Source organism: Onychomys torridus, chromosome 3, assembly GCF_903995425.1.
Source record: "Onychomys torridus chromosome 3, mOncTor1.1, whole genome shotgun sequence".
Taxonomy (NCBI): Eukaryota; Metazoa; Chordata; class Mammalia; order Rodentia; family Cricetidae; genus Onychomys; species Onychomys torridus.
This window is the reverse complement of record NC_050445.1, coordinates 45,928,814-45,941,293: the sequence shown is the minus strand read 5'-3', so window position 1 is coordinate 45,941,293 and position 12,480 is coordinate 45,928,814. Positions and strand designations below refer to the sequence as shown.

Sequence of the window (12,480 nt, the reverse complement as noted above, 5' to 3'; positions counted from 1 at the left end):
CATAGTTCATATCATTTTTATTTCTGAACATATGTGTAACTTTTTCCTCTTGTACGTCTGGGGTTATAAGTTCAGTTGTCATCAATAAACCATGACAGAATAGAGTCATCTTTTACAGTCATTTTTACTCGTCAACCCCAAAGCCCAATATTGAGGAATCTAGAAGCGTTATGAGAGCCTGTTCTCAGGCTGAGCTTCTGTGGCTTCAAGGATGCTAGACCAAAACAAAATCTCCAAGTCAGCTTGTGGAAAATTGTCATTTCTCAAGCAGTGTGTTACTAACTCTTAATGGTCTGAGTGTCCAAGAAAAATTCCCAGGCCAAAAGTGCTTCAGTTATTATTCAAATTCTAGAATAATATAATGTTTTGTATTACATATCTTTATAGAATTTATTTATATGTTTAATTCTAGTACTATATTGTTCTTTGGCCATAAGATACCACAGTGGCCCTGCATAAGCTAACTTTTCTAAGAAAGGGAGGTCCTGACATTTCATTCTTTTTGTTACCTTTCTGTATCATTCTTTGTCCATCAATCTAAGTCCCTGTGTAAGGTAGAGTTAACTGTAGCTAATCTAACTTTGTTATTGTATATATCATGTAATCTCCATAGTGTATGCTAGGAAGAGGTTTGTAATCTGGTCTGTGCCCAACTCCTCTAGCCCACTGCATCTCTTAGACCTTTTAAAGTTTAGTTTATTTTGATTATTTTGTTCCTGAGTAGGTATAGGGGCATATGTTTCAAGAACATCTCAGAGCCTCATAAAGAGACCTCTGGCTTCTTTATGTATGTCACAACCTCCAAGGCATAAGGAAGACCTTCAAGTAAATAAGGATATCTCCCAAAGGAGGTCAGCTATGCTTAGGACTTTCCTGGGGAAGCTTAGAAGCAGTACTCCTGGGAGAAGGCATAAATGATTTGTAAGAAAATTTCCATCAATCCAATATCCTCAAATTGCACAAATATTAAAACTCCCCAAGTATATAGCAGGTAGAGATGAAAAACAAAGGTGGCACGGTGGCCATCACATGGCTCAGTTTTGCTGAACTTAAGCAGCTGTGCTGGCTTTTTTACTTTTGTGGTTCCCATCAGATATGGCTGTGTGACCCACCCCTCCAAATCTTCATCTTCACCAACCAAATACACATCTTTTTCACTACCTGATTTCTGATCATTGTAGTCCTCCTTCATATTTGAATGATTTCATCTTCAAAATCACTTATTATATATTTTAAAAAACCTTAACTAAAGGCTATCATTTTAAACTTCTATGGGATGTCTTTCTGTATGCTGTGAATATATTTTGCTCTGATTGGTTGGTAGATAAAGCTGGCCAATGGTGAGGCAGATATTCCAACTAGAGAGAGAGGAAGGAGAAAGACAGAGCTGAGGAGATGCTGCTAGCTGTCGCCAAGAAAAGCAAGATGTAAGTACCAGTAAGCCACAAGCCATATGGCAAAGTATAGATTTATAGAAATGGGTTAATTAAAGAAGTAAGAGTTAGCTATCAAGAAGCCTGAGCCATTAGGCCATATGCTTTGAAAATAATATAAACCTCCATGTGCTTATTTGGGTCTGAGCAGCTGCAGGACTGGGCAGGACACAGGAAAACATCCAGCTATAATTGGTATACCAATGTGGGGCTCTTGAATTTCCATAAGGCCTAAAAGAGTTTTAAAAGGGTATATAAACACACAGTAACAGAGCCAAAATCAGCTTTCTACTTCATGTCTCATGTGGGCCAAGATATAGAGATGCCAATGTATAGAGACACCATGATGTGTGGACTTGAGGTACAGTATGATGGGTTCATGGTGTCCAGGCTGAAACACAGCATGGTGGATTCCTGCTGTGGTACACAGAGGCATCTTCAAGCCACACAGTATGCTGCATGGTGGATTTAGCTTTTGCTAAAAAAAATGAGTTTTCTGGGCTACACACTGCTAGATGGAGGCATGGACCCACTGCTTCCCAGAGTCAGCAGAGACTATGGCATCCAGGGCTGGCTGTAAACATACCACTATCATATTGGGAAGCTGAGGTGGGTGGAGAGGAGTCAGCAGCCAAGGCTGCTGCTTTTTGTACTAGCCATGCAATTGAACAATTTAAAATCTCTCCTGGTCAGAGAAAGATTATAGATCCACAATGAAACAGATTCAGATAAAATTAAACTGTTTACAATGCGTATAAAAATGTACCTATGCTTGAAAGAAAAAAATGAATATAGATAGTTACATTAAGAAATAGTTTTAAAAAATAAAATCTTTAAAAAGACAGTAAAGGTAATTATAAAAAAAATAAGCCATATAAAGATGGATATTACACAGAGAAACTGGATTGTGTATCCTGACAGAGAAGTCCAGGTTCCAGAATATGAACCCAACAGACACTTTTATTTTCCATAAACATCTAAAAGCACAGTAATTCAAAATGATACCCATTTTTCTCAACTCAAATGTCCTACATTTTCTTCCTCTTATTTCCTGTTTCATGAAGAATAAAACTACATCTATTCTGTTGCCTAACTCAAATTTCAGAGTTATCTGTGATTCACTTTTCATTTTCAATATATGTACCCTGTTGCTTTTATATTCTCTATATTTTTAAATGCATTGAGTCTTCTCTATTCACACATGATTACCTTAATCAAGAACCCCACCTTTCTTTTTCTAACACACCACCACTTACTTTTCTAAAGTGTGAATCTAGTCATATTATTGACTTTTTATGCCCTTTCAGTTAATCCTGTGGTATCTGAGACCAAATCCTTTATTCTCTATTTTTCATACACAAGCCATCAAACTTTAGGTTCATTTCATCTCCCCAGTTCAATCTTTTACCCTCTCACCCAACCACTTTTCCCCAAACAAAAAAAAAATTGTATTTGCTTCCAATTTAAACTGAAATAGCCTTTTTACATTTCTTCCAAACTCTTAATCTCCTTTCATGTATTAAAATATATGGTAATTCTCCAAAGATTCCTTATCTGGGCCCCTAAGTTGGGCTGCATCATATTTCTTCATGTTATTACAAAAATTAGTGCCTATTATGTTGACTTTTTCACTTAATATCCTCTTCATTTGACCAGATAATTTTGAAGATAGAATGAATTATATTGATCCAGTAATTACAAACTTAGCACACACAGAGCACATATTGTTTAATAGGTATTTAATTACCAAGTCCCTAGGTTCAAGAATCTTGAAAGTTATGAAATGAAAAGAGGCAAGTTAGCACAGAAGGCAAGACGGTGTTGTGGGTATATGGGAGATACTTTTTCAAGGCATAATTAACTTTCAAATAGTAAGTGAAGAAGTGACCATTTTTCCCTAGGAAATGTGGGAAGTCATTCTGTAAGACCTGATATTCAAATTTGGAAAGATGCTCTTACCTCTTTTTGAGTTTGGCTTATAGAAATAACCCAATGGCTGCTGTGGCATAATGCTATTGTTCCCAAAACTGTGTATGTTGGATTGTAACATGAACATAATATTGGGTCTACTTTCTTATAAAAGAGAATAGCAGGAGCTCCTTCTTTCAATATAAGTAAAACATCAAGGTAACATCTACAGGGCAGAAAGTTAACTCCTAACAAACACCAATTCTATTAATATTTTAACTTTTAGTGTGTGTGTGTGTGTGTGTGTGTGTGTGTGTGTGTGTGTGTGTGTGTTTACAGAAACTGGAAGAGGGTGTTGGATTTCCTAGAATTGGATTTATGGGCAATTGTGAGTTATCCAATGCCAGTTCTGGGAACTGTACTCTCATTCTCTACAGGAACAACAAGTGCTCTTCGCTGCTGAACCATCCCTCCAGCTGCTTTGCTGGTATTTTGATCTTGTAATTTTCAGCCTCCAGAACCATAAGTAATTAAATTTCAATTGTTTGTAAGTTCCAAGTTTAAGAGGATTTTGTTCTATTATTTAGAAGCATGAAAGAATAATTCATAAATTTAAAATTGTACTCTGCTCAGAGATCTATAGTAAAATCTTACACTTATTATATTAAGTAATTCTTATTTTAATTACTAGTGAATCTCAAGCAAAAGAAAACAGCAGGGCATAAAATACAAAAGGGCAGTTTAACTCTGGAACTATGTGACAGCACTGAAGATCATATGGGAAAAATAAGGGGTTCAGTACTGCCAACAGTTTGAGGGCAATCTCTGGGCTTCTTGGGATATATCCACTGAAAATGTGGGGGAAATACTGCATTACTAAGTGATTAAGCACAAGAATAAGTTCAGGACTATTAGATACTCTTTTTTTGGGTAAGTGTGACACTGAGAAGGGTCTCTATGTAGCACTGATTGTCCTGGCATTCTGTGTGTAGACCAGTCTGGCCTCAAACTCAGTTATCCACTTGGCTCTGCCTCTGGAGTGCTGGGATTAATGGTATGCACCACCCATGACCAGTAAGATATTCCTGTAACCTATTTAGTTTCTTGAAAGACTGTCATACTTTTAAAAATCTTTAAAAGTATAGTATATGATATATACTTACAAGATAGTAAATGTTCTAGATTTTTGGAATTATTTGGTCCCTATAACAATTACTCAATTTTGTAAATGGCACACTAGAGCCAAAAATAATATATAAATAAATGGGCAATGTTGTATTGCAATTAAACTTCAGTTTGAGAATTAAGTACCAAGATGGATTTGCCCTCAGGTCTATAGGTTACCAATCCTTTACTAGAAAAGAGTGGTTTACTTTGTAAACAAATTTAGAGATTAAACTTAAAGAAGGAGGTCCATATTCTTTGCTTACTATTGTAGATTCTATACTCTTTAGTTTTCATAAGGATTTCAAATAGACTTGAGGAAGAACATTGTGTGCAGGCTAACTGTCCCAGGAGATAATAGCAGAATATGATCTTAGGGACTAGGGATGTGACTCATCTGGTAGAGTGCTTTTCTAGCATATACAGATCCCTGGGAATGCACAAAGTCCTGGGTTTTAATATCAGAACCAAATGAACCAGAGCCTGGTGCATGCCTATAGTCTCAGACTTGCACTCAGAAGAAGGAAGCAGGGAGATAAGAAAAAGTTTCAAGTGATCTTTGGCTACATATTAAGCTTGAGGCCAGCACTGGATGCATGAGTCAGTAAAATAAATAAATAAGTAAATGGGTGATTTAGAAATGACACTGATAAATATAACTATTTGGAAAGAAGAAATGGATATGTCAAGTGAAATTCCTGAGATTTGAAGTCTATTTACAAGATCAAGATAGTTCCGTTCCTGCCCCTAAATGGGATTTCATCTAAAAATAGGGAGTTTTTCAATCAGAACACCTGGGTTCCTGCTTAATCATATAATTTATCAGCAGAGCAACCTTTGCACAAATCAATAAAAACTCTTAAGAAGTAGTTCTTCACATTATCTGTGAGCTAAATAAGGATGTTTCTTTAAAAATGTGTCCTGATGGTTAAAATTAGTATGATTATATAGTTCATTTTAAAGTATGTATTGAAGCTGTTTTGCTAAATGCAATGATAAAATTTCTGGTCTTCATATTAACTGACTTACCAGAAAATTTGACATCCTATCCCTGCTTCATCCTTGAAACATGTACTTCACTTGGATCCTAGGACTGCATACCTTTCTGGTTTCCCTTTTATCTTAATAACCTTTTCTTCTGGTCTCTTTGCCCAGTTCCTTCTCTTCTCATTAACCATTTGTTGTTCTCTTTCACTTTGTTTGAGACTGGCTCATCCTATTCATCTTAGAATGCCCTTGGATTCACAAAGTAGCTCAAGCTGGCCTCAAAATTGCCTCCAGAGTGCTTGGATTGCAGGCTTAAGGTACCATCCATACCCAGCTTTACCAATCCCTGGAGGTAGCAGCATCCATGACTCTGTTTCAATTTTCAGTTTTCACTTACTTCCCTAAATGATCGCATGTCATAGATATTAAAAACATCAATATGCTGATCACTCTTAGATCATTAATAACTCCATATGAGCCCATCTCTCATTAACTCTGAACTTCTTTTGAGGTATATCCATATCCAGTCTGTCTCAGTCTCTTCACTTAGATATCCAACAGGCATTTTAAATGTACATATCCAGTACTGAACCTCCATTCTTTAGCCCTTCTCCACAGCTAGCCTGCTTCTTCCATGATTGCAATTTCATGAAATGCAATTCCATTTCTCCACTTGACAGGTCAAAAACCTGGGAGGTATCCTTGAGTCTCTTCTTGCAATCACATGCTGTATCTAACAAGTAAAGGAAGTCAGTTGTTTTTTTCTTTCAAACTTCATTATCAAGATAGTCAATGTCAATGTGTGTGTGTGTGTGTGTGTGTGTGTGTGTGTGTGTGTGTGTGTCACAGCTATGTTCTTAGTTATCATAGTCTCCACCTAGCTTGCAGTAGCTTACCTGTCTCCTTTCTGTTTAATTTTTCAAATTACTTTGTGAAAATCAAAGTCAGTTTAATGTTACTTTTTTGCTCCAAATTCTCCATTAAGTTTCTATTTTCTCAATTGGTTAAAGCTTACTGTGACCTTTTTGATCATGGCCAGCCCAAATCTTATCCCATTGTCTCCCTGACACTGTAGTTGATTTCCCATTTATTACTTTGTCTACAGTCATACTGTAGGTATTGGCCTGGCTTGAGGCCTTTGTACTTAGTGTTTCTCCCTTAAGAAGTAGGCATTCCCCAATACTCAAATGGCTAACCTCCTCATCTCCAATAACTCCTTGTTCAGGTAAATAGATTGTTCTACCCTGATAACTAACTCCTATTAGAGTAGACAATCCTATCTAAAATTGCTACTCCTTCTCATCTTTATTAACTTTTTAAATTTTCCTTATTATCAATTACATTTCTTGTGTGTGTGTGTGTGTGTGTGTGTGTGTGTGTGTGTGTGTGTGTGAGAGAGAGAGAGAGAGAGAGAGAGAGAGAGAGAGAGAGAGAGAGAGAGAGTATATGATGTATCCATGTGTGTACATATGTGTGTGCAGGTTCCTGTGGCTGAGAATGCATATATGCAGTCAAGAAGTGGACATCTATACATTTATCACTCTCTCTGTTGTTTTCTGAGACAGAAACTGAATTTTTAGCTCAGCAGCTGTTTGTGTAGATTGACTTCCTACCATGCACCTCCTATCTCCTACCTTCCTGGGGTTGACAGGCTGGTGCTGACACACCTGGCTTTCTGTGTGGGTGCTGGGCTCTAAACTCATATCCTGGTGTTTGCATAGCAAGGATGTAAAACCCTGGGCCATCTCTTTAGTTACATTAATCACTTCTCTAGCAAAGTATTCAACTCACCTATTTACCAGATATATTATTTACTCTCTCCATTCTCCTAAAAATAGGGAATAATTTTCTCTATTTTTATTCATCAAATTGTCCCCAAGTTTTATTTATTAATGTTTTCCAAGTGTCTGGCAGCCCCTACCATGTAAATATTTATTGAATGACTGAGCAAGTATATAACATAATATTTATATGCACTGATTGTATTTTATTTTAAAAAGTATTTTAAACAATAGTAATACTAGTACCTATTATAGAAGATCAAATTGATTTCACCCAACTATTTAGGTGTTTAGGTATTCAAAGAGTATAAAAAATTCAATAGTTGTTGGTAGTTTTCAGTTACAGTCATGTGCATAGCAGGTGTAGATATTCAATATTGGCCTTAAAGTGTGTAAGTAAAATTACAATTATGGTTGCCAAAAAAAAAAGGCTTTCTTAGAGCTTTCCACTTGGATGGAAATCTTGTGAGTTACTGAAGACCTACAATCAGTCTACTAGCTACATTAACTAGCATTTATTGTAGCAGATTTTCCATTTACCAACTGTGATAGTTAATAGTGTCAATTTGATGAGATCTAGATTCACCTGCTATAAAAGCCCATGGAGGTGCCTATAAGGAATTATTTAGGTTAGGTTAGCCTCTAGACATACCTGAGAGGGATTTTCTAGATTGAGTTAGCTGAGGCAGGAAGACTTGCCCAGTATGGGCTACACCATTCTATGGACTTCTATCCCAGACTGAATGAATACAAAGGAGAAAATGAGCTGAACACTAGCACTCTTTGCTCTCTGCCTCCTGATTGCAGATATAATGTTACCAGCTGCCTGAAATTCCTCCTGCTAATATTTCAGCAGAATGATGAACTGTGGATCCAAACTGTGAGCCAAAGTATACCATTCCTTCCTTAACTTACTTATGTCAGGATATGTTACCACAGCAACAGAAAACATAGTTAATTTATTACCTGGCTTAATTTTCTGTACTGTTGACAAACTAGAGTTAGTTCTGGGATGAGAAAAGAAGATGGGATGATAGTGGTGAGAGAATATGAAGAGATGAGTTATAGTCTAGAACTCATAAAGCCTGGATGGAGGTAGGGATTACATTAATTGTAAAATCCAAGAAACGTTATGTGCAAAAGAAAGATGGCATTTATTTACCGAATAGATGTGAAGTAAAAGTTTCACGGATCATTGTAATTGAACATCAGACTTGGTCTAAATGAAGCTGAATTTCTTAAAAGTTAAAATTGTCCTTCTTGTGAGTTACTGAAGACCTACCATCAGAATGACATGGAGTGATGTAATTTGTAGGTAATAAATTGAGGAGTACCTGCTCTGTGAGAGTTGTCCATAAGAACTCAGACCTACCTCTCAGTACCTGCTCTGAGAGTTGTCCCACCTCTCAGACCCTAGGACTGGTGATGATGTCACCTTGGAGAATAAAGAGTTCTGGACAGGTACTGCCAGCCACAGTGGTACAATAAGATTTATTCCTACAACATATTTTCTGTCTCTGGTTGGTCTTACCCACCCCTCAGCATGTTAGACCATTTAAGAAACTTAGATCTTGGGTCTCAGATTCCTTAAAAGCTGAACCTCAGCCTGGAGGTAAGAAGAATTGAAGGCTAGCCTTTGCCACACTCTCCTCCAAACCACTCATAACAAGAAAGAACAGAAACAATCAGGAGGAAGGTAGAAACACGATATGGAAGAGCAACAAACAGGGTCATAAAAAACAGAAAGATTTGGGCTACAAAATGGGGAAGAACTATGTGGAAATGAAATGGGAACAACTTCTCTCCTAGGAAGAACTTGACCAAGACTAGTAAGAAAGAAAAATCTCTGTCCACATGAAAGACATGTGAACGACCAGACAGTAGCCTTGGACCAAAGCAGAAGATGGGAGAAAAGGTAGATGGCACCAACTGACCACTTGAACTTGAACTCCTTCCAATGAATGTTGCTACTCTAGGCAATTGTTTGCTGCCTAGAGACTATATGGAGATACAAGCTCTGGTTTCAGAGTGTTTCATGAATTTAAGGGAAAAATGAATCTTTTTTCTTTAGATGGGAATTCTTAGGTAAAAACAGCTCTCAGCATGAATAAACTCCTCTCAGTGAGAACAAAACAGAAATACCCATGAAAGTTAATTTGGCTTTATCTTCTGAAATACCAGGTTTCAGGAGAAGAAAACAGGGAAGGTTTTTCTTCATTAAAAGCACAAAGTGTTTCCTTTCTTTGATGCTGTCAGTTCAAATTCTGAGGAATAGTACAAGATAATTCAGGATGTGAATGAATAGCCCCTTTTGTTAGAAGGAAGGCACCAGCTAGAAATGTCAACAAGAGCAGATGGGCACACATCTATTCTATAGATACATGTGACTCAAGAAGTTCTGACCTGTCGGTCCTTTGGAGGTAGAAAACATGCAGAATGTCAGAGAGGGAGCACCTGAAAATTTGGGGCACTTATGAAGACCCCTTACCTCAGGATTATGGCTACTTTTAAAGGCAACTTTTCTCAAACCATGTCACCACATAAAATAAGCAAACAAGTTTTGACAGCATTTGAAGGGGAACTTACACGTGCAGAAGACATGATCCCAAACATGGGGAACATTAAGCCAGGCAGTAGAGCTGTGATTGACAGGGGTAAGGATTCTGTGATCCAAAGGATGGCAACAACGAAGAGGACATAGGCACATTCTGCTTCCTGCAAAGAATCAAGACAAGGCATAAGGTGAAAAAAATGAGCCTCTGAAATTACCCTTCAAATCATGACCACATTTGCTGGATGGAATTGGGAGAGAGGAAGCTGTGAAATTTTCTGTGTTGTTAAGTTTCCACCAGATAGTTGTTTTTAAAGGTTTAGGAGCAAAAGTTAATAAATATGAAGGATGCAAACCTGGAAACATCTTCCTATTTTCTTTTATATTTCCTTCGAAACAGAATATCTTAGAGTCAATTTTCTGTGCTCCAATTAATGTACATAGATGTCTGTTTTCACACTCATTTGGCATCTCAAATATTCTCTGAGTATTGTTGGGGTGCAGAAAAAGGCAGACTGTAGACATTTCCTCATGATATATCTTTCTTTTAATTGTATTGCTTTTCTCTCTTAACTGTGAGTGTTTGGGTAGGAACTGCATCCATACTTTCTAACCAAAAGTGGAAAATCAGTCTAGAAGAAAGACTGTAGTGTATCTCAGATGAGCCTGAATACAGTTTCTAAGCACATGAGTCTGGGGCTGCAGAGGTTCGTGTGCTTAGGAAAAAAAAAAAACAAAAAAAAAACCTTGCTTTTTGAGGGAAGCAGCTGAGTTACTACAGACAGCACAGGAAGGCTCAAAGGGAATCTTAATCTTAATGAAATCTGTTGCTTTGCTCAGTTGAAAACTGTAGGTTTCTGTTTTAGGGCACTAAAAGGAAGTGGTTAAATTTATAACCATCTGTAACCTGTATAATTTGGTATGAAATCACCTGAAATGTGCTAAACAATCAATAAATGTCATCTACTACATTGCTGCTTCTTGTTCTCCTGCTATTTGCTGTCCGAGAACTCAGAGTTGCATTTGGACATTTACTGAGAGAGACTGTGGCTAGGGTTTTGATGAGGTCTTTTCTTTAAGCCTGTACAATATCCAGCTTTCCTCTCTATGATTCACTGGCATCAGTCTGAATCCTCTGGACTGGGCATTTGCTCCTCAGCATCTTTGCTGTTTCAGTGAATATAAGAGATTCTTAATAAGCCCAGACTCTGCCATATCTTCATTGTATTACATTTTTAAAGGAAAAAGAATAAAGGTGTTTGATGTTGACAGTTCTTACAGGGTCTGCCTCTGTAGTTCTGACAAATAATAATAAAAACAACAAAATAAAGCAGAGCCTTGACTGAATCCTTCTAAACAGCTCTAGAGAGTATCTGTGGGCACTAGTTTAGTTTAAAATGCCAGTGTAGAGGGAAGACTGTGTATTTTGTTTTAGATGGCCCCAAAACTTTTCCTTACAACTTTATGTTTTCTGCCGTACTTGCAAGAAGATAGGTTTCAAAGACAAACTTTGACTATCATAAGCTCCCTAGTTCCCACCAACAATTCTTCTCTTGCTGTTCACTGTTCTTACACTAAGCCTCAACTGCGCCCCTCTGCCCGAGTCCATTAGAAGTAAGCCTCCAGACCATCTTCTAAGAACTCAACTTGATCACTGTCTTTTATAAAGCTAGATTAAGGCCCAGCCACTCTGAAAACACTCTAAAGCATCCACATATAACAGTCTGCGGGGTTGGGGATTTAGCTCAGTGGTAGAGTGCTTGCTTAGCAAGCACAAAGCCCTTGGTTCGATCCTCAGCTCAAAACAAAACAACAACAAAAACAAAAACAGTCTGCATCAGAAAAATAAAAGGAAAACCAAAAGAGGCTGGCGAGTTCTGGTCACCACATCTAACCTGTGCCATGAGCTTGAAATTTTACCTCAATAGCCCTAATCTACTCAGATGGGGCAGCTTCCGTAATAGAACAACAAGCAAAATCTCAATGGCTGAATAATTACCTTTCTTGGGAGATTTTCATATTTTAACTAACACAGCTGTGACTTCATTGAGTTGGCACCTTTCAGTTGCTTTTTTTTTTTATAATTCAGAATTTTCAACTTACATTCAATCACCTTTACTTTACAGTCAGACTTCTTGACATCAACCCTTCATTTGCAAAGATGCTTCTTGACATGGTGGCACACACCCTTAGTCCTAACGTTAGGGAGACTGAGGCAGGGGGGAGGAGGGATGCCATGAGATTGTAACTAGCCAGGTCTACAAAGCAAGACTGTTTCAAAATTGTCTCCTTTTTAGATCATTTTGATGTATGGATCTGATCCCTGTGGCTCACTTTTCATTGAACTCTAATTCACAACATTTAGCCAGGTTATCTATCTCCCAGGAAGACTCAGGACCTCCTACATGTTTCTTTTTATACACTTCCACTTGAATTCTGGACTCTCGACCTTATTGAATGATTTGAAGTGGTTGAAAGTCTAACAAGCAAATTCAATTTGTTTGCCTCACAATACTTGTGTATTTCTGTATATATGTATAAATTTCTATATATATAAAAGTTTGACTCAAGATTTATAAATCAGTAGATTTTATATTAAAATATAGTGGATTTATTATTTTAGCAAGTGAGAGACAGAGTAACATTAGCATGATAT

The 12,480-nt window shown here is 37.3% G+C and overlaps 1 protein-coding gene across 1 annotated transcript in view; it reads right to left on the bottom strand.

Annotated features, from left to right (window-relative positions):
* Positions 1-12,480, bottom strand: part of Slc13a1 (solute carrier family 13 member 1) — a 78,546-nt gene that overhangs the window by 55,199 nt on the left and 10,867 nt on the right. The window contains exon 2 of the mRNA XM_036182856.1: positions 9,860-9,988. Coding sequence (XP_036038749.1) covers positions 9,860-9,988 — 129 coding nt within the window. The remainder of the gene's footprint in view (positions 1-9,859; positions 9,989-12,480) is intronic.